Raw genomic sequence first — 23,019 nt, forward strand, 5'->3', positions numbered from 1 at the left:
AACTACTTAAAAACATAGTAAGAATCCAGTTTTCTAGAAAATTGAAGTTATAAAAAGAAAAACTGAACTTCCCCTTAGAACACAATATTATTTTCATTCAAAAAAACTAGAAAATGAGTGATTTTGAAAAACACATTTTAAAGGTTCCCCATGGTTTAAAACACTGTTTTTCAAATGAGAAAAAAAAAGGTGAACAATGCTTTTTTTTCCCTTTTATTTACAAGTACTTTTTAACAATATAAAATATTTATTTATTTATATTATATTTTCCTATTTATCAATGTCATAAAGTTAATTTTTATTATAAATCTAATATAAAGATTTTTTTGTTAACAATATAATTTTTTCATATAGTTTTTAATTTGAATGATATAAAATTAATATTTTACAGTTAGATTATCACATACACAAAATATTAAGCTAACTATTATAAATTATTTTACTGTTAGAATGAAGTCATAACATTGACGTCATACATTGACGTCATAACAATAGGATACAAGTTCTAGAGATATTGATTTGTGTGACAATAGGGTCCTTCACTGCCTATATATACTCGTCCGAAGATTTAAGCATCTCAAGCCAACCACTCTTTCTCCCAAAATCCAGCCATTTTTTATATAAACTTTTTGCTCGTATCCTTTGATTCCTCCCACACTCTTTCCAACAATCATGGAATACAAGCAACAAGTGCAAGTTGAGCAAAATTCTTTGCAATGCCAGAACAATTCTGAAGGCATTGGTATGGGACAAGAAAGGCGGTCTGCCAATTATAAACCAAATATTTGGAAATATGATTTCCTACAATCTCTTTCTAGCAAATATGATGTGAGATCTTAATCCCTTTTCTCCTTTAAAATATTTGAAAAACGTTACCATAAAAAAATAAAAGAATTCTTGGTGCCTCTATATATACTTAATGTGCATTTACTTGAGCTTATAAATGTCTTAAATGATTAAAGACTATGACTGTAATTAAATCAAATAATGGTTAAGACTAAGCTTCAGAATGTGATGTTTTTGCAGGAAGAGCAATACCGAAGGGTGACTGAGAAGCTGAGGGAGGAAGTTAAGAGCGTTTTTGTGGAAGAAGCAGTGGACTTATTGGCTAAGTTGAAGCTTGTTGATAGCGTCATAAAGCTCGGCCTGGGGAGTTACTTTGAGGAAGAAATCAAACAATCTCTAGACATCATAGCAGCTTCGATCAAGAATAAAAATCTCAACGTGGAAGAGAATCTTTATGTCACTGCATTACGCTTCAAGCTCCTCAGGCTGCACGGATATGAAGTTTCACAAGGTGAAAATACTGGGAGAGGTTCCTTTTGTTCTCAAAACTGACCATAGATATCTATTTCCTTTTTTATGTATTCAAAAGACTAGTGGGGTATTTATGAACCCTTCACGTCATCATAATATAGTCTTATTATATTAATTAACATGGAGAAATTATTCAATTATGCTAACTGAATTTGATTATCTGGAATTCAGGCGTCTTCAATGGCTTTTTCGATGGCACTTTCGACAAAAGCAAATGCACAGATGTTAGGGGCTTGATCGAGCTCTTCGAGGCCTCACATTTAGCTTACGAGGGTGAAGCTACGCTGGAAGACGCTAAAGCCTTTTCAGCTAGAATTTTAAGCGGTATAAATTGTAGCGCCATTGAAAGCGACCTTGCAAAATATGTGGTGCATGTCTTAGAACTTCCTTCCCACTGGAGAGTGATGTGGTTTGATGTCAAATGGCACATCAACACGTACGAGAATGACAAGCAAACAAATAGGCATTTACTTGCCTTGGCTAAATTGAACTTCAACATGGTCCAAGCCACGCTCCAAAAAGATCTGAGGGATGTTTCCAGGTAGACTTCTACAAAAGCAACTCACTTTTTTCTCTTCTTTTTGTATATCAAGGAGTAGAATTATTAATGTCCATACATATATACATGGGACCCTCCAAGTAAAAGCTAAAAAATGAAATCTATATCATATCCGTAACTTTTTTTTCTACCCAAAACTAAGTGTACGATGAACTCCTAAAAAGGGTTTTATATTATCTCTAATATGATGAAGTGATATTTAGCAAAATTAGAAAATGGTTACGTCATAACTTAGACGCAATGGATAACCCCAGAGGAGGAAAAAAAAGAGAGTCCAACTGCATGCAAATCTCGCAAGGGCAGACATGCAAGAACGGCTGATGTACAAAACTAACACAAGGGACCTTTGTGATTACAACAACGCAATAAAATTAAGGTTTTCGTTGTTCTTGTTGCATTTGTAGGTGGTGGAGGAATTTGGGTATAATAGAGAATCTAAGCTTCACAAGGGACCGACTGGTTGAGAGCTTCTTGTGCACAGTGGGACTTGTATTTGAGCCTAAGTACAGCAGCTTTAGGAAGTGGCACACTAAAGTCATAATCATGATACTAATCATAGATGATGTCTATGATGTTTATGGTTCTCTGCACGAGCTGCAGCAATTCACCAAAGCTGTTAGCAGGTTAGCATTGACATCAGTATCACAGAATTAGAACTTATAGATGATGTTTATGGTTCTCTCCTAATTCTAATCATTCATTATAAATTGATTAGGTGGGATACCGGAGAAGTTCAAGAACTGCCAGAATGTATGAAGATTTGTTTCCAAACCCTCTATGATATAACTAATGAAATGGCTCTCGAAATGCAAAGGGAGAAAGATGGGAGTCAAGCTCTACCTCACCTAAAGAAAGTGGTAATTATCTACACTAACATAATGTTTTGCATAAAATATTTTCGATGAGTGGAATATTTTACACAAAAACAAACGTAATCTAAGCTTTCATATCATTTCCATGTCCATCGGCACCATTTGATTCCTTTATGGTTTTTTAGTGGGCAGATTTTTGCAAAGCAATGTTCATGGAGGCAAAATGGTTCAATGAAGGATACACACCTTCCTTGCAAGAGTATTTGAGCAACGCATGGGTTTCATCGTCAGGCACTGTGATTTCGGCTCATTCATTTTTCTCTGTAATGACTGAGCTAGAGACAGAAGAGATATCGAATTTTCTCGAGAAAAATCAAGACTTGGTGTACAACATTTCTCTCATAATTCGGCTTTGCAATGATCTTGGGACTTCTGTGGTAATCATTATTTCCTAATTAATTCCAAAGGCTATACTAGAATTCATTTTTTTTATCCTTTCAAATTTTGGGCGAGTTACAAATGCAGACCCTGGTTTAATTATAAAGCTATTCAATAATTCCCACCATGGGAAATTTTGAAAAACAAAAATTACACAAGCAGTAAAGGGACTAATCATTAAAATATACAATGTCTTGCTACAGGCAGAGCAAGAGAGAGGAGATGCTGCTTCATCAGTAGTGTGCTATATGCGAGAAGTGAATGTTTCGGAGGAAGTTGCAAGGAATCATATAAATAACATAATAAAGAAAACATGGAAGAAAATAAATGGACACTGCTTCACAAAATCTCCTGCGCTGCAATTGCTTGTTAATATCAACACCAATATGGCACGGGTGGTCCATAACCTCTACCAACATGGAGATGGGTTTGGTGTTCAAGATCGCCATGAGAATAAAAAGCAGATCCTCACCCTCCTTGTTGAACCTTTCAAGCTCGATTTACCAGAATTTTCCTTCTAAAGTATAGTGTATACCTAGATGGTTTATATGTATCCTTTAAATGAAGTGATTGTAATTTATTTTCTCTTTTTTAAGAGTGCAATTATTGAGTATTAGGGTGCTTAACGCAAGCTAGTTACCAAGAAATTATTACATGTGATTGGTTACTATAATTAGAGATTTATGAAGAGAAAGGAGTGGGTGATCATGAAGGTAAGGTAAGAGGATGAGATGTGGTCTATTTTGTGTTATATGAGACGTCATTGTTGATCTCGATATGATTTTATTATTATGAATTTGAGTGTTTTACTTTGCATGTGCTTCGTTAGCTTGTAGACTTGATTGATATCTGACATGTTAATTAGCATGCTTTTGTTCGATTTGAACCTGTCGAATTAATACATCAAACTTGGAATTGAATGATTTTTTTGTCAATTTCTACGTACGTTCATGGTGGATGGCTCTATTCCCAGAAAAAAAATGCCTTAGGTCACGTCTTTAGTTATTGAATGCTAAAATGATTTGTGGTTCATATGCTTAGAGAATGCCTGATTTTTATCATTATTAATAAGCTTCGCCTACTACAGACGTCTCCTTTTCCATGTTGTGGCTGCAATACCATATCAAAATTCGAAACCTTCATCTATGTCTTCCTCCCCCGTCAAATAAAATCTGTTTTAATTTTAAAGGGTGTAGCTCACTAATTAGATTTTAAGTTTGTTTTCTAAAAATCACCCGTTCGAGTCTCACAAATCTCAGGGTTGCTGAAGACGTACATGGTCGTTAACTTCAAGATCCATGAAATTAGTTGAAGTGCGCACAAACTGACCTGAATATCTAAATTAATAAAAAAAAACCTAACCTTGTCTAAGGGCAATTAATAAACCCTACAGAATGTTTTTTATTTATTTTAATTAACATAAATATTTAAATTAGTTACATATATCTCAATTAATATCGCTTGTATATATATTTTATATTGATTTGATGTTGTGCATGACCTTTAATGTTTTAATGATGGTCCCAATTCCTGTCATTGGAAGGTTAAACGGGTAATGGAAGGGACCATGCTTACGTGTTAGGGCATTTTTAAGAAAAAAGTCAAAAAAAATAAAAAAGCTTTCATCCTTTGTTAAATGGCCCTTCGAGAGACCAATGTCACGTGTTAAGGCATCTCAAAAAAAAAAAAAAAAAATTGGCTTTCATCCTTTATTTTCATAGCTCTAAGGGAAGAGCTATATTCAAGAGCTAAAATAGCATTTTTATATTAAGAGCTGTTCTTATATATTTATTAAAAGAGTTAAAAGTTTTTTTAATATATTTTTATGCAAAAAAAAGTTTTTTTATTGAAGTTGTATTAATTAGTTATAATTAATAAATAGTTGTATTAATATTAAATATATTAAAATATAATTGGGTTTTCTAAATAGATTTTTTTACATTGAGTGCATGTATGAAAAAAATGTTATATTTACATGATTTAAAAAGCTATAACATTAATTTGATTTTTCTAAATAGCTTCTTTTTGAAATGTTTTTAGGCAAAGACGATATTCAAAACCGTCTAACCATCTAAAAAACATTATTATTATGGATGGCTTAGTGTGTGTTAGAATTATAGTTTAATATGTTTTTTAAAAATATTTTTTACTTGAAAATATATTAAAATAATTTTTTTAAGATCTATTTTTTAACATTAACATATCAAAATCATTAAAAATCATTAAAAAAAACATTAATTTAATACTTTTTCAATATAATATATTTTAAAAAAACACTCTAATATAGTTGAAATCACAATATCAAACATCCAATTATTAACTACTTAAAAACATTGTAAGAATCCAGTTTTCTAGAAAATTGAAGTTACATAAAGAAAAAATGAACTTTTCCTTAGAACACAATATTTTTTTCATTCAAAAGACTAGAAAATTAGTTTTTTAGTTTTCAAATTTATAGTGATTTTGAAAAACACATTTTAAAGGTTCTTCATAGTTTAAAACACTGTTTTTCAAATGAAAAAAAAAAACGTGAACAATGCTTTTTTTCCCCCTTTTATAATTTACAAGTACTTTTTAACAATATAAAATATTTATTTATTTATTTTATATTTTCCTATTTAATCAATGTCATAAAGTTAATTTTTATTATAAATCTAATATAAAGATTTTTTTTAATAATATAATTTTTTCATATAGTTTTTCATTTGAATGATATAAAATTGATATTTTACAGTTAGATTATCACATATACAAAACATTAAGATAATTATTATAAATTATGATTTTGTTTTTATGAAAAATAGTTGTGATTTTGATGTAATTCTTTTTTATTTTGTGTGAAAGAACTTATCTTTGTTTTCAATAAATGAACATAGTTTTTAATTTTTTACTAACAAAAAAGGAAAAAAGGAAAGAAAAAATGAAAATGAAAATGAAAATGAAAAAGTGTTTCCTATAACTAAACACACCTTTAATTAAGTTATAAAACTCAACAACAGAAGGATATTGGTTTTTTGTTTCTCTCCAAACTTAATTCCAATCAAATTCTAAAGTTAATTACTTTAACAAATAAGAAAACTTTTATGTTAATCAAATTACTTTTTAAAAATATCCTTTTTGTCACTTATTTATTCATTATCTTTTACTAATTTGTTTTTTTGGATATGTAAGACAAATTTATTAATGTTTAGAAAAGAACAATAGCTTTTATTTTTTAGTGTGTTTTAAAAATACATTTTATTTTAAAAAAAACCGTACTAACATTTTTAGTATTTATTTTATTTTTTTAATAATAAAAATTTAAAAAAATAATATTTTAATATATTTTTAAATAAAAAAATTCCTAAAAAATATCATCATACAAAACAAAAGACTGTCGCTCTTCCCATTATCAGAAGAATTCCACGACGCATGCTCATTGAGCAACACGACAAAGAGGTCATAACATTGACGTCATAACAATAGGATACAAGTTCTATTGATATTGATTTGTGTGACAATTTTTAGCCAAAGTTCTTTATCCCTCTAAAAAGAGGAAGGACACAAAATTAAAATAACAATTAGAATTAATTAGAATTAGATTATATGATTTTTAGTCAACTTTTTAATGATCTATAACAATTAAAATTATGAATTGGATTATATTATTTTTTCTATAAAACTAATGAAAAACTGAAAATGAAAATGAAAAGGTGTTGAATATAAAAAGATATCTATACGTGTTTTAAAAAACAGAGAGAAACGATTTTTTTTTTTTTTTGCATACATGGAAAATGTAAAGATTGATGTTACATGCGAATGGAATTAGTCATCAAACGGTTCCTTCGCAGAATTAAAAATGCATGAAGTGACGCAAAATTCAGTTTCGTCACTGCGGGTCCTTTACTGCCTATATATCTACTCGTCCGAAGATTGAAGTATCTCAAGCCAACCACTCTTTCTCCCAAAATCCAGCCATTTTTTTATGTAAACTTTTGCTCGTATCCTTTGATTCCTCCCACACTCTATCCAACAATCATGGAATACAAGCAACAAGTGCAAGTTGAGCAAAATTCTTTGCAATGCCAGAACAATTCTGAAGGCATTGATATGAGACAAGAAAGGCGGTCTGCCAATTATAAACCAAATATTTGGAAATATGATTTCCTACAATCTCTTTCTAGCAAATATGATGTGAGATCTTAATCCCTTTTCTCCTTTAAAATATTTGAAAAACGTTACCTTAAAAAAAAAAAAGAATTCTTGTTGCCTCTATTTAGACTTAATTAATTTGCATTTTCTTAAGCTTAATGTCTTAAATGATTAAAGACTATGACTGTAATTAAATCAAATAATGGTTAAGACTAAGCTTCAGAATGTGATGTTTTTGCAGGAAGAGCAATACCGAAGGGTGACTGAGAAGCTGAGGGAGGAAGTTAAGAGCGTTTTTGTGGAAGAAGCAGTGGACTTATTGGCTAAGTTGAAGCTTGTTGATAGCGTCATAAAGCTCGGCCTGCGGAGTTACTTTGAGGAAGAAATCAAACAATCTCTAGACATCATAGCAGCTTCGATTAAGAATAAAAATCTCAACGTGGAAGAGAATCTTTATTGCACTGCATTACGCTTCAAGCTTCTCAGGCTGCACGGATATGAAGTTTCACAAGGTGAAAATACTGGGAGAGGTTCCTTTTGTTCTCAACAGTACTGACCATAGATATCTTTTTCTTTTTTTATGTATTCAAAAGACTAGTGGGGTATTTATGAACCCTTCACGTCATCATAATATAGTCTTATTATATTAATTAACATGGAGAAATTATTCAATTATGCTAAGTTGAATTTGATTATCTGGAATTCAGGCGTCTTCAATGGCTTTTTCGATGGCACTTTCGACAAAAGCAAATGCACAGATGTTAGGGGCTTGATCGAGCTCTTCGAGGCCTCACATTTAGCCTACGAGGGTGAAGCTACGCTGGAAGACGCTAAAGCCTTTTCAGCTAGAATTTTAACTGCTATAAATTGTAGTGCCATCGAAAGCGACCTTGCAAAACATGTGGTGCATGTCTTAGAACTTCCGTCCAACTGGAGAGTGTTGTGGTTTGATGTCAAATGGCACATCAACACGTACGAGAATGACAAGCAAACAAATAGGCATTTACTTGCCTTGGCTAAAGTGAACTTCAACATGGTCCAAGCCACGCTCCAAAAAGATCTGAGGGATGTTTCCAGGTAGACTTCTACAAAAGCACCTCACTTTTTTCTCTTCTTTTTGTATATCAAGGAGTAGAATTATTAATATCCATACATATCTACATGGGACCCTCCAAGTAAAAGCTAAAAAATGGAATCTATATCATATCCGTAACTTTTTTTTCTACCCAAAACCAAGTGTACGATGAACTCCTAAAAAGGGTTTTATATTATCTCTAATATGATGAAGTGATATTTAGCAAAATTAGAAAATGGTTACGTCATAACTTAGACTCAATGGATAACCCCAGAGGAGGAAAAAAAAAGAGTCCAAGTGCATGCAAATCTCGCAAGGGCAGACATGCAAGAACGGCTGATGTACAAAACTAACACAAGGGACCTTTGTGATTACAACAACGCAATAAAATTAAGGTTTTCGTTGTTCTTGTTGCATTTGTAGGTGGTGGAGGAATTTGGGTATAATAGAGAATCTAAGCTTCACAAGGGACCGACTGGTTGAGAGCTTCTTGTGCACAGTGGGACTTGTATTTGAGCCTAAGTACAGCAGCTTTAGGAAGTGGCTCACTAAAGTCATAATCATGATACTAATCATAGATGATGTCTATGATGTTTATGGTTCTCTGCACGAGCTGCAGCAATTCACCAAAGCTGTTAGCAGGTTAGTATTGACATCAGTATCACAGAATTAGAACTTATAGATGATGTTTATGGTTCTCTCCTAATTCTAATCATTCATTATAAATTGATTAGGTGGGATACCGGAGAAGTTCAAGAACTGCCAGAATGTATGAAGATTTGTTTCCAAACCCTCTATGATATAACTAATGAAATGGCTCTCGAAATGCAAAGGGAGAAAGATGGGAGTCAAGCTCTACCTCACCTAAAGAAAGTGGTAATTATCTACACTAACATAATGTTTTGCATAAAATATTTTCGATGAGTGGAATATTTTACACAAAAACAAACGTAATCTAAGCTTTCATATCATTTCCATGTCCATCGGCACCATTTGATTCCTTCATGGTTTTTTAGTGGGCAGATTTTTGCAAAGCAATGTTCATGGAGGCAAAATGGTTCAATGAAGGATACACACCTTCCTTGCAAGAGTATTTGAGCAACGCATGGGTTTCATCGTCAGGCACTGTGATTTCAGTTCATTCATTTTTCTCTATAATGACTGAGCTAGAGACAGAAGAGATATCGAATTTTCTCGAGAAAAATCAAGACTTGGTGTACAACATTTCTCTCATAATTCGGCTTTGCAATGATCTTGGGACTTCTGTGGTAATCATTATTGCCTAATTAATTCCAAAGGCTATACTAGAATTCATTTTTTTGTCCTTCAAATTTTGGGCGAGTTACAAATGCAGACCCTGGTTTAATTATAAAGCTATTCAATATAATTCCCACCATGGGAAATTTTGAAAAACAAAAATTACACAAGCAGGAAAGGGACTAATCATTAAAATATACAATAATGTCTTGCTACAGGCAGAGCAAGAGAGAGGAGATGCTGCTTCATCAGTAGTGTGCTATATGCGAGAAGTGAATGTTTCGGAGGAAGTTGCAAGGAATCATATAAATAACATAATAAAGAAAACATGGAAGAAAATAAATGGACACTGCTTCACAAAATCTCCTACGCTGCAATTGCTTGTTAATATCAACACCAATATGGCGCGGGTGGTCCATAACCTCTACCAACATGGTGATGGGTTTGGTGTTCAAGATCGCCATGATAATAAAAAGCAGATCCTCACCCTCCTTGTTGAACCCTTCAAGCTCGATTTACCAGAATTTTCTTTTTAAAGTAAACTCATCAACAATATCATTATTGATGAGCCATTGTATCCTTTAAATGAAGTGATTGTAATTTCTTTTCCTTTTTTTTTAAGAGTGCAATTATTGGGTATAAGGGTGCTTAACCCAAGCTAGTTACCAAGAAATTATTACATGTACTTGGTAACAAAGCTAGTCATTATGATCAACTGAAATTGTTAGACTAGATAAATATTCACCTGTATTATATATCTGCGGATTAGATTAAATTTTTTAATATAAAAATATATTTAAATATTACTAATGTTTTCTTTTGTTGTTAATATTTTATTAACAAAAAAAAATATTTGAATAGTGTAAGCATTGATTCATTAAGTTCACTCCCTAGACTCTAGAGATTTTTTAAAGAGAAAGGAGTGGGTGATCAATGCCTTGTGGTGATGAAGGTAATGTAAGAGTATGAGATGTGGTATATTTTTAGAGTATTTGGAAACGCGGACTAATTTATATTTTTAAAAATTTTAATTTGTTTTTGTTAAAAATTATTTTTTTATATTTTTTAAATAGTTTTTTATGTTAATCTTAAAAATAAATAAAAAATTACTTTAATATATTTTGATATAAAAAACATTTTTTTGACACACACACGCAAACGCAAACGATACATGATTTTATTATAAATTTGACATGTCGGCATGCTTTTGTTTGATTTGAACCTATCGAATTAATACATCGAACTTGGAATTGAATGGTTTTTATGTCAATTTCTACGTACGTTGATGCATGGTGGGTGGCTCTATTCCCAGGAAAAAAAATGCCTCTGGTGATCACGTCTTTAGTTATTGCAAGGTCAGGGATAGAAATTTAAAAATGATTTGTGGTTTATATGCTTAGAGAATGCCTGATTTTTATCATTATTAAATCTATGATTGCAATATTGCTAATATTTTTTAGTGAAAAAAATAGTTAAATTGTGTGAAAGTTTAATCGTTGTGAATTCTTTAAAGTTATTGACATAAACTCTAGAGATTTTTGAAGAGAAACAAGTGGGTGATCAATGCCTTGTGGTAATGAAGGTAAGAGGATGAGATGTTGGTGTGACGTAAAGTGGGATTTGGGAAATAATGCTACTTAGCTAAATAAATGTCTTGTTACACTTGTCCAAGCATAATTTACTATTAGAATAGACTGCATTTTTGAACCGCGGCAAGCTATGGACCATATCAAAAAAACATTTAATGTAAAAAAAAAAAATTAATTGTTTCTAATATTTTTTTTCTAGCAGAAAGTTTTTTTATTATGTGATGGTTGACCCAATATAATATGGTTGAATATGCGAGTTCAAAAGCAATCCACACAATTCGTAAAAGTATAGTTTAACTAAAAAAAAAATCAAGATGACATCATTTTTTTAATATTAAAATAACAACATATTGGATTGAATTGGATCAATCTAAGTTAAAATGTCAAATCTCTGAGCCGGGTTATGAGACTATAATAACCATATAGAAAGCAATTCAAAATAAATTATAAAACATAATTCTCAATCGAACCAATGTTGAAGAATGAAATTGAAGAAAAAATAATTAAAAATAAGATACAAAAAACAACTCGAGTCCACTCAAGTAAACATTTAAAATACTATTCCTGAGTCATGTGGCCAAAATAAAATAATAGAAAATAAACAAAACAAATCATAAAGTCTAATTATTAATAAATACAATATTAAAGAATAAAATTGAAAACAAAAAGTTAATTACGAAAAAAAATTGAGTCAATCAAATTATCTTATTAAACTCGTGATTCATATTATTATAAGAGTGTGATAACTCAATAAAAAATTTAATATTAAAAATAAAATATTAATTAAAAAAATAATCAAAACACTATTATAATAAATAGTGCTTTAGAGGAGGAGTATAGTAAAACTCCCTACTCGTTTAGTTTAAGATATTTAATCTTGAATTTTTTTTAATTTAAATTCTAAATTAAATTAATTGATCTTTCTAATTTCAATTTAACCTTTAATATTTCAAAATCCTTTAATCTCATTTTCCTTTTTGATTGTGTCTTTAATTGAATCAATTTATTCCTCCAGATTTAATTATTTGTTGCAAAATCATCTTAGTTCTTTCGGTCTTTATTTTTAAACCAAATCGACTCCTAAGCTCAAATTGCCTTTTCAGTTAGGCCCTTAATTGACTTCTAACTTGGCTATTTATTTCAAAATCATCATTAGACTTCAAATTTCTCTCATTCTTAGCCATATTAAATCAAATTGAGCCCTTTTCTAAATTTCCTTAATTATGGCCAAAAAATTCTCAAACCTCGTTTTTTTTCTATGATGCTCGATTATCGGTCCATTTCAAACCCTGATTAATTTTTTGTATTTTTTTGTGATTTTCAAGATGTTTTGACACACAAAAATTAAATAAAAACAAAGAAAATAACAAAATGATAAAATATTTAAAAATATTGAAAAGAAATATTTTTTGGATTTTTTGGATTTTTTTTTCAAAAAATATATATAAATGGGGTAAAATATTAGATTACAACAACAAACATACAAAAAAATAAAAATTCTACATAGCTAGATCATATATAATAAATAACAAAATGATAGAGTACATTATAAAATGCTATAATCTTATTTGAAAATAAATATCAAATTAAATGATATCTAATAAATAATATTTTAAATACAATCTTATTTATTTAATTATAATTAATTGTGATTAAACTTTAAAACAAAAATTATAAATGGCTGATAAACAAAAATGTTTGCTAATATTACAAAAAAAAATTATAATCTTAATTGAAAACAAATGAAAAACTAAAAGGTATTTAAAGGAATAATATCCTAAATATTATTAAAGTTATTTTATTTTAATTGATATTAAATATTAAAAAAAACAAAGCATTCATAAGAACAACCACTGCGCATGGGCCTGAATAGGCCATCCCCTAGCCCAAAACAGATAAGGCGAGGCGTGCGTGATCTTGCAAGTCAAGGCTCGCATTTCTAGCCCTCTATTTTTTAAAAAAGAAAATGGCTAGGCTACGTGTCAATTGCCTTATGTATTTTTAAAACAGAACATAACATACAACATGTCATCTATAATAAGAGACAACTTGTCATCTGCTAGTTCAACTTTGCCCACCCAAGACATCTGAAAAAGGTCAGGCTTTCAACTTCTAGGACTAAAAGAAATTAGTTTCAATCTTTTTTTCACCTGAAAATATCTAAGAAACATCATAGAAACTGGTAAATACATTTTAATAAACTTATTTCTAGTCTTAAATCAACATTGAGTTGATAAATACTTTAAAAATCAACCCGAAATAAAAAAGTTTCCCGAGTTTCAATCTACTTATTTTTTACTTGATGAAGGATAAAAAATACTTCAATAGAACTCCTCTTATTGAATGAAATCTATTAACACCAAGATTGGTTTTTTTTGTCACTAAAATATGATCAATTGATAACTTTTTTTCTTTACTCACTTTCTCTCTTCTCTCTCAAATCCACGAACATAAAAATAAATAAAATAAAAGTTTCATATTAAAACTAAAAGTTTAAAAACTAAAGAGACAAAAAACCAGTCAAGGTAAAGCATATGAACAAAAGAGTAATTTTCACGCCAAGTTATCATTGGTGTCGCACGCGTGCGGTGTTGTGGCAAATCGTTCACTCTTATGTGAATGTATATCTGGAAAATATAAGGAGACAGGGAATTCTTTCCTTTTATAAGTGGAAAACAAAAATGAAAGTTGCCACCTAGTATTTTTATCATTAGAAACCCTAACTAGTCTCAGAGATTGAGCACATGGACTAATTGCATAAAAAAAATGTATTAGCACCCCAAATACACCCTATCTAAGGTAAATTATATTGTTTGATTGTCTGATATATATACTAAGGTATTATTGTATTTCTAATTGTTGATTCTTCTATGGTTTAAGAGAAGTTCTCCTCGATAAGGAGATCAATATCTTATTGGGTAAACCTTAACCACTCTTAAATCTATTCATAAAAGAACAACCTTTTTAATATTAGGAATGTCTTACATGCAAGTTTGTAATTCTTAATATTAAAAGAAAAGAAAATATATTTTTTGAAATTTTTGAAATATTGGCTAAGTTCTCGTGATTTTAATAAACTGATTATTAAAGCCAAAATGCATGCTAATATACACTGTTATTAAACCCAGCCCGGCCTGGCGGGTCGACTTGGGACCCCGTTAACCCGGTGGCTGGACCGGTCCGGGTTTAATAAAAGACCGGCTGTGGCAACAGCCCGACCAAACCTGGGCGACCCAGCACGTCGACATGGGACCCAGGCGAACCCGGACGAGACCCAGTTTTTTTTCTCTTCAAATATGGGATTTGAAACCCATTAGTATATATACTTTATGTTCCCAAGAAAAAAATCATGTTTTTTCAATGTAAAATAAAAAATCTTTTGGTTTAAATATTTTAACTTAAAATGATAACATAATATCTTTTCAATGTGGGATTTGAAGCCCTTTCATATATATACTCTATGTTCCCATGAAAAAAACCATGTTTTTTCAATGTGGGATAAAAAACCTTTTGGTTCAAATACTTCAACTTAAAAAGATAACATAATATCTTTTCAATGTGAGATTTGAAGCTCTTTCATATATATACTTTATGTTCCCATGAAAAAAACCATGTTTTTTCAATGTGCGATTTGAAACCCATTAGTATATATACTCTATGTTCCCAAGAAAAAAAATCATGTTTTTTCAATGTGGGATAAAAAACCTTTTGGTTTAAATACTTCAACTTAAAAGGATAACATATTATCTTTTCAATGTAGGATTTCAAACCCTTTCATATATAAACTCTATGTTACTATGAAAAAAGTTATATTTTTTCAATATGAGATTTGAAACCCATTAGTATATATATTCTATGTTTCCAAGGAAAAAGTTATGTTTTTTCAATGTGGGATAAAAAACTTTTTTAATTTAAATACTTTAATTTAAAAGCTTAATATAATATCTTTTTAATGTGGGATAAAAAAAAATTTAAAATATTCTTTTAAACTTCATAATATGTATAATCTATATTTAAATGGATTTTTTCATATGAAATATTAAAACTTTAATTTTTTTTAATTTTTCTAGGTTAATCTGGGTTGACCCGAGTTGACCCGGGTTGACCCATGAAACCCGGGACTCGACCCCTTGGCCAGGTCAACCCCCGGGTCGGGTTTAATAACTATACTAATATATATTTTTTAGATTTTCTTTGTTGTATGAAAATATGATATGATGTCTTTTTTTTAGAGACTTGGTCGTATGCATGAAAACAAAAAAACATTTTGTTTAACTTTTGCAATATTTTGATGAAAACCAGGTATTTTAATACTGGATTTATATCTTTATAGTATAAAAATACAAACCAATATTAAGCAAAATAAAGTAAAAAAATACGCAGAAAACCACAAATTTTTTTGAAAGGATTTTTTGAATTAGTTTTACTGAGTTGGACCTGACCTAATGCATTTAGGTCTGGGCCGGTGTTGTTTGGCCTAGGGAATAATGGAGCAACTCTCCACTATTCACATGTAACGTGAACAGTGGAGGGCGCCCGAAAGAGAATATGAAGATGAAGAAGGAGAGGAGTTGACCTCATGGTGGTGGTTGTGGCGGCGGCGCTGATGGCAAAGTGGCGCTGGTGTAAACGGTGGTTCTTTTTTTTCTGTATTTTCCTTATCCTCTATTTCTGTTCTTGCTTCTTCCCTCTTTGTTCTTCCTTTTTATTATTTTGTTTGCTTATGTTTCTCTTCTATCTATCAACAATGTTCAACCCTCTCTGTAATGGCTTCGTGACGGTGCTGCTATATTCTCGTGGTTCACAGTTGTGGTTTTATAGTGGCAAACGACAGTTCGTGATGGCTTTTCCCCTATTCACTTTTGTTACTCCTGTTACTCCACCGGTGTTCTTTCTCCTTTTTTTTTGTTTTTGTTCTCTCTCTTTCTGGTTTAAAAAACAATCTCCCCCTCTCTGTTTTTTTTTGTTCTTCCCCCTTTCCTCTTTGGTTCTTTTTTTTTTCTCCTCTGCCTTTGTTCGTCTCTCTTTCTTTCACCTAAAATTTCTTTACCTCTCCTTCGTTCCCTCCTTTGTTTTTCAACTCTGGTTTCTCTCGTCTCTTTTCTCTATGTTTTTTTTTCTTCATTTCTTCCCTCTTCTTTCTCTCTATTTCTCCCTCTGTTTCTTTTTTCAATCTCTCTCGTTCATCCTAAATCTTCTCTCCAACCACCCCTCCCTCATTTTTAGTCTTTATCCTTCCCAAAATCTTCCTCCCCTCCCCCCTTTTTTTCTCTCTCTCCTCTGTCTCTCGGTATTTATAGGCAAGGGGAGAGAGGGTCACCTTGCCCTGTCTCGTCATGGTGCAGGGCAGGGTGGTGTGGGGAGGCTTATGTGCAGTCGCCCCAGAGCATGTTTGCAGGGCATGACACCCCTGTCTTTTTTTCAGTGTGGTGGCAAGATATGTGAGGGTATGGGTTGTGTCGGGTGAGTGGTCAAGGCAAGGGAAGAGAGAGAGCGGGAAAAATGATTTAAAATCTTCTTCTTCCTTGCCTCTACATGTGCAAGGAAAGAAGGAAAACAATATCGTTCAAAACGGTATTGTTTTGGTTTTTCTTTTTTTTAAGGAAAGGAAATAAAATGGATTTGAAAAAAAAAACGAAAAAGGGGTTATGACAATTGGCAACATGATTTTCTTTTGTGTTTTAGTTTGATCATTTTTCTTTTAATTATATCCTCAACTACTAATTCAAAATACAATTCATTAAATTTACATCCAATCAAGTTTAAAATCTGAAAAAAAAAGCATATCTTGAGTTCCCTACAATTAGGCCAATCAATTTTTTTAAAGAGTAAAAATAACATTATTTTGATTAAAAAAAACAAACAAGGTAGATTTTAAATAGATCGTAAATTGATTTATTAGATTATTCAGGTCAACTTTGTGTTAATTTGTTTTTGACACTCAACTTGGGCTAATGAGTGAGTCAATTAGGTCTTGGTTCGATCTACTATACTTTTAATAACAATGATTTTGATAATTTTATTTTATTTATTTATTAATATAGAATATGGTAGTGCATGTTTGGGAGGTGGAAGACTGACAATTAAATCTTCGACTATGGACTTTAATCATGGATATTCTTAGGGATTCGCATTCTCATAGGTTCAGTGAGCCAGGCCCTAGTATATAGAGGTTGCATTTGCGTGGGCTGGTCCTACTTGCTTTTTGTTATTACTTATTGGGCTTCCATTTTTAAATATGTAAATGGGCTTCAATTTTTACAAACTACAAATTCCTGATGTTTGTAAAAACAAATTCATAAAGGATTAAAACAATGGAAAACAAATTTCCAGAAGGATGATGAAGGGCAGGAGAAAAAAAAATTAAAATTTAATTTAATTTTATATTTTTTTAAAAGTATAGTTTTATTTAAAAAAAATTAGAAATAATTGGCAAAATCATTTAGTTTGATATAGTTTATTTTATATAAATTATATTTTATATCCTGAATCAAATAATTTCTTATTGAAGATTTAAACTGATCAAGAAGGTTTTGTAATTATCTGGAAAAAATTAAAATAAATTAATCTATTCAACCGTAATCTAAACTTTAATTTGATAATAAATTGAGCCGAATTTAATAATATATCAAGGATATGTTTTTTTTATTTCTTGTATTGAAATGTCAAAATTCTTGAATGTATATGTGTGTCCGTGTGTGTGTGTGTGTGTGTGTAAACGTGGAATCAGATCCCACAAAACTGTACGGGCAGAGGGTAGAAGCAAAACCAAATCTAGAGAGAAGCAGCAGCAAGAAGCTTAAAAGCAAGCAACCACGAGGTTCTTCGATAGAGGGCAGGCAAAGGCAACCTTCGAAATCCTGCTGCTTTTCTCACAATTTCTTGCCTTAAGAATCGTGGGTTTCTCTTCTTATTCTTTGCAGCACTCTTTTTTTTTTCCCATAAATTGTTAAAGATATCATTCAAATTTTGGTAGAAAGGCCTTGGAATCTTTACATAAACAAAAACATATAATTGGGAGAGAAAGGAACAGAGAGATAATGTCAAAGAAGAAAGCTTTTAGTGGCCATACAATGAGTCTTAAGGACTTTCATGGTGGCTCTATCCCTACCAATCTCCCTTTGCCTTCTGCTCCTGGTGTGTAAGTCCCAATTCTTGCTTCTTTCTTATTTTTAATTCCATTATTGCTGTGTTTTTTTTTTATTATTATTTTTATTGTCACCATTGTAGTTATGTTATTGAAGTCTTGCGGTGAACCCAGATGGGATCTTTAGTTATTTGATGTTGAATTCACATAAATGTCGAGTCTTTATTGTTAGTTGTCACTAATTGTAAGTGCTGGATGTGAAAGTTGCAATCTTTATATTGATTTTGGTTTGTCTTTGATAAGAATTGTTAGGTCTAATGATTGGCCTGGTCATGACCGGCTGAATTCATGGGGAGGTCGAGTGAATCGTCCTGATCACTGGGTTAGGCCCCATTCATCCCCAGCCACGAGGCATTGGGATGATAAAACTCCGTTTCTTAGTCGTAATGTATGCATTGGTCGTCACTTTGATGAGGAGGAAAGGAAACCCTTGGATGGTTTTTCAGGTCCACGCCGGACTTTCAGTGATGAGAGTTTTCGAGTTGCACCAAGTAAGGTAGAGTTGATGCCAGAGGCTGCTTTGAGTGGGGAGGTAACTGCTTCATATATGGCAGCTTCAACTGCAGAGTCACATGCAAGGAGGGTTCATGAGAGAGCTCATGTGGAGGTGCATTCGCAGAATGTAGGAGATACTGTTGGTTTGAGAGTTAATGGGTCATATGCAAATGCATGGACAGTTAGGAAGGAGTTGGTCATGGGCATTAATGAGCCACTGCAGTCGACCTGGTCAGAAACAAGTGCCATGTCGAAGTTGGCTCATGCAAGTGCATTGGAAAAGGTTTCTTCAGGAAGATGGCAGACAAATCATTCAATGCATAATCAGACAAATGCTGAGGTTGTTGAACATCTGGAAACGGAGAAAGATATAGGGAACATGGGTTCTGATGGTTATTCATATAATAGGATGAACGCGGCAGGTGAGACAGAAATTTCTGCTGCAATGTTGTCAAGGCATGTGGAAAGGGGTCTGACTGTTGAGGATAGGATCCCGGGTCATAGAAAGGAGTTTGCTGATCGTGACAGGGACAGGGCTCCTTTGCCTTCAGAATTGAAAGAGAGAAACCCATTAACTCATATTGACAGGGTTCAACTGCCATGTTCGGATGCCAAATTTGGTGGGTCTATAGTGCAGCCCCCTGTGCGCCTTGAAGCATCAGAGCGACCTAAGGTGAAGTTGCTTCCAAGAATAAAGCCATTGGAGGTTTCAGAACTTCCTGTGCCCCATCATATGCAGGTAGATTCATAACATCCTAGCCATGGTGGGTTTACTTTTAAGTTCACTCTGGTAACTTCTGTGAAGCTGTTGAATATAGGAGAACCAACTGCCAAGCAACCCGGCTCATGGTTATGCTATTACTAGTAAAGAGTTGCACCCAAATGTTAATGCTGCAAAACTTCCTTCAGTTGGTGTTGAGACTGAGAATCAAATGGTAGAGCGGCGAAAATTGAATTTGAAGCCACGGTCACAGCCTCTTGAACAGTTAGATGGGAACATTGAAAGGGAAAGGTAGGGATTTCATTTTGTATTGTTGTATTATTGCTGCTCTGTCTGTTATTGAAAAGACTAAATGTTCAAACTGTTTTGAATGATAATTTTATTCTTAGTAGAAGTAGAGCTTATGATTTCCTTGAGCTCAACTCAAACGTGAGCAGGGTTTGAATCCCATCTTAGTGTGTGCAATCTGAATGTGATGATCCCAATACTTGGTTTGGTTGAACTCATTCGCTGTCCCATATGCAACTCCATTTCACAGAAATTTGATGCAATTCTTTTTTTTCCATGGCTTTTTAAAATCTTTCATAATGTGGTTGGTGCTTTCTGTTTATAAGCAATAACAGATTCTTTGATTGATGCAGGAAACTGTTATTTGGTGGTGCTCGGCCACGTGAAGTGGTTAGTTGATTTGTTTTCTCCATGCTTGGAGTTCAGGAATGAAATTCATGATCGATTTTAACATTGTTATTTACAGAGATAGTTGATCTGTTTATTATCGACTCAAATGTTGCCCTGAAAAGATTTTTGGGTTGCACTTACTACCTTCATTACACAGGAAAGATAAAGGGGAAAAGCCTAAAGAAACCCTTTCTTTCTTCAGCCAATTTATTTGTTAAAGCCTTTAATTTTGTTTTGCCTCTCTAGTTCTCATGTTGAGCTTGATGACATTGCCAATACACTTTTCAGGTTTTGAAAGAGCGAGGAATAGATGATGCTGCCATGATCAACCATGATTTGGTTCGGCGTTTAGACAGGTAGCAGCATTACCTTTCTCAGTGTTATAATGTGATTATGTTGGGTAGCAGCTTTACTTTTCTCATGTGGTTAGGTTTTATTATTTTGTCTAACAATAGTGTAAGTTTCATTTGTTTCCTCAATTATTCATGTTATGCATGAAGGACCAAGCATGATGTTGTTAAGACTCTGAGAGTTACTGAGCATGCAACTCCTACACGTAATGGTCAAAGAACAGACACTCTTCCTCCGGATCAAAGGATTGTAAAGAAATTTGAGCGGAAGGATCAGCAGGTAGACACTGAGAGAGTGGATGACCAGAGAAGAAACTGGCATAATGAGAACTGGAGGAACAATAGGGAGACTGGGAGGAGGCAGCAGAAGGAAAGACAGCCTTCACCAGAGACCTGGCGCAAGCATGTCGAGCAACCAAAACCTGCCTCCCCTGATACAGGTTTGCGCTATGGGAAAATAGCTTCAGCTCTGGAGCTTGCCCAAGCATTCTCAAGATCATTTTCTGATCGAAAATTAGCTGATCGATGTTCTGGCCAAAGGAACCTCCCTGGCAATGTGAGGATGCCTTTTTCCCGACTGATGGCCCCAACTCCTAGGCCTCAGATAAATGGCTACTAATTTGCGACTGGTATTATCGGTTTGCAGGAAGAAGATAGTGTCAATGGATTAGTCCTTGCTGTTGATATTTCAACATTCCCGAGGAATGAATATTGATGACTATTCAAAATTGATTGCAATTTTATAGATTGTGTTGGGTCCATATCCTTAACTTTGTCACCCTTTTGTTTATTTTATTGACATCTGTATTCTTCATTTTTTTCTGAGAGGAAAAGGTGTTCTGTGACATGGTTCATTTGCATATCCAGTATACGAGTGGGGGGGCTGTTGTGCAAATCATCGGATAAAAAAAAAATGCATGGTTGACAAAATAATAGTTTGCTGTTTGTTGCTGACTATCTATGATCATTACTTTCATATTCAGCACAAGTGGTTATTAGCATGGAGTTTCATTTATAATAGAAACTTAAGCTATAAAAATCATACTAGATACTCTTCATAGAAGATGGGTTTGGTAAGCAGATGGAACTGTGGACATGACTAGATTGGATGAGACAGGATGGCACTAGACCGGACAACACTGTCTCATGTACTAAAAATCCCTAATGAAAATTTGGGAAAACCAGGCCCAATAAGGAAGGTTTATCAAAATTTGGATAAACTGATATTTGTAGTGAAGGTTTGTCCAGGAGGAGCTCACAGCTTCTACTTCGCCCAGTTTAATTCGCTTCTCAAGCAATGGGTATGGAACTAGAGAGAACGTGTGTGCTGCACTTACAGTTGAATTGGTCGATACTGGTCAGCTTCCTCTTCTGTTCTTGTTGGTAGGATCCAAAAACGTGTATGCTGCACTTACAGTTGAATTTTTGGATCCTGGTCAGCTTCTTCTTCCATTCTTTTTGGTGGATCCAATATCCTTCAAGAAATGTAGTTCTTGGAGTCAAGCCACTACAAGAACAGACGTCATAAGTGACGGAAAAGGAAAAGGCGATTAGGTCAAGTGAAGTTTTCATATGGGAAAAACCAATAAAGACAGCATCATGGATCTTGAGGAAAGCCAACAAAGACTCGGGATAAATAATTTCGGATTTCGAGCTTCTTCATGTTCTTGGACGCCCCCCCCCCCCCCCCCCCCCCAAGCCACAATTCCAAAAGCAAGGATTTATTACTCTCAAGTTTCATTCACTGGTCCTATACATTGCTGTTCGATGCAATGCAACAAGGTTTTATTATTATTATTATTATTATTATGAATTTAATGTGAAAGTATATGTGGCTCCAGTCCAATTAAATTCATATGAAAAAAATGATTTGTACAGTATTTTTTTTTTGGGATTCGAGGAAACCTCACTTCTCGGAAAGCGCACTTTGTGGGTCCAGGTAAGTGAGTAAAATCCCGGCTATTCCAGACTCTTACAAGAGATGCACGTCCTGACTCGAACTCGAGTTCTGCTGTGCAAATCTCAATCCCTTTGCTACCACACTACGTTTCTTGGGGACAATTTATACATTACTTCATGAGCCTAAGTCATAACTCATTCTTGGGTAGGCCTCATTTCAAATAATTCCTCAATACAGAAAATAAAAAAATATTTTTAGTTGAATGGACATGATTTTTTCACAGTTTTGAAATTAATTTATATTTTTTTATTTTAAAATAAGAAGTGCTTGAGAATATCCTATTTATTTATATTATTTTTAATTTTTTTTATGTTTTTTTATCTCGAAAAAGTAACCCAACGTTACCAAATATATATTTTTTTAATATATAATTTAAAGTAGGTTTAAATATACCTATAATTTAGAGTCTTCTTTTCTTTTCTTTTTACCAGCTATCCCTAGTTATTTATATCATTTCTTAAATGAAGTTGACATAGTCACAGTGATGAAT

At 32.8% G+C, this 23,019-nt stretch overlaps 3 protein-coding genes across 5 annotated transcripts; all 3 read left to right on the forward strand.

Moving 5' to 3' along the window:
- Nucleotides 1-576: 576 nt before the first annotated feature.
- LOC133703982 (alpha-farnesene synthase-like) lies at nucleotides 577-3,739 on the forward strand. The gene is made up of 7 exons (XM_062128741.1): nucleotides 577-828; nucleotides 1,027-1,297; nucleotides 1,489-1,858; nucleotides 2,281-2,499; nucleotides 2,592-2,733; nucleotides 2,874-3,125; nucleotides 3,330-3,739. Exons 1-7 carry the CDS (start codon nucleotides 673-675, stop codon nucleotides 3,645-3,647), a joined length of 1,728 nt encoding a protein of 575 aa, XP_061984725.1. The 5' UTR covers nucleotides 577-672; the 3' UTR covers nucleotides 3,648-3,739.
- A 3,387-nt stretch (nucleotides 3,740-7,126) lies between these two features.
- On the forward strand, nucleotides 7,127-10,125 carry LOC133702698 (alpha-farnesene synthase-like). The gene is made up of 7 exons (XM_062127030.1): nucleotides 7,127-7,299; nucleotides 7,499-7,769; nucleotides 7,965-8,334; nucleotides 8,756-8,974; nucleotides 9,067-9,208; nucleotides 9,349-9,600; nucleotides 9,808-10,125. The coding sequence occupies exons 1-7, from the start codon at nucleotides 7,144-7,146 to the stop codon at nucleotides 10,123-10,125; spliced, it is 1,728 nt and encodes a 575-aa protein (XP_061983014.1). The 5' UTR covers nucleotides 7,127-7,143.
- Nucleotides 10,126-17,876: 7,751 nt separating this feature from the next.
- Nucleotides 17,877-21,414, forward strand: LOC133702696 (uncharacterized). 3 transcript variants are annotated; one of them, XM_062127027.1, is made up of 6 exons: nucleotides 17,877-18,319; nucleotides 18,569-19,559; nucleotides 19,639-19,832; nucleotides 20,183-20,219; nucleotides 20,508-20,575; nucleotides 20,720-21,414. In XM_062127027.1, the coding sequence occupies exons 1-6, from the start codon at nucleotides 18,219-18,221 to the stop codon at nucleotides 21,186-21,188; spliced, it is 1,860 nt and encodes a 619-aa protein (XP_061983011.1). In that variant the 5' UTR covers nucleotides 17,877-18,218; the 3' UTR covers nucleotides 21,189-21,414. The 3 variants fall into 3 exon arrangements, with proteins under 3 accessions (XP_061983011.1, XP_061983012.1, XP_061983013.1); XM_062127028.1 differs by having other exon boundaries at nucleotides 18,578-19,559; XM_062127029.1 differs by having other exon boundaries at nucleotides 17,877-18,315.
- Nucleotides 21,415-23,019: the final 1,605 nt, after the last annotated feature.

This window comes from Populus nigra, chromosome 9, assembly GCF_951802175.1.
Source record: "Populus nigra chromosome 9, ddPopNigr1.1, whole genome shotgun sequence".
Classification (NCBI taxonomy): domain Eukaryota; kingdom Viridiplantae; phylum Streptophyta; class Magnoliopsida; order Malpighiales; family Salicaceae; genus Populus; species Populus nigra.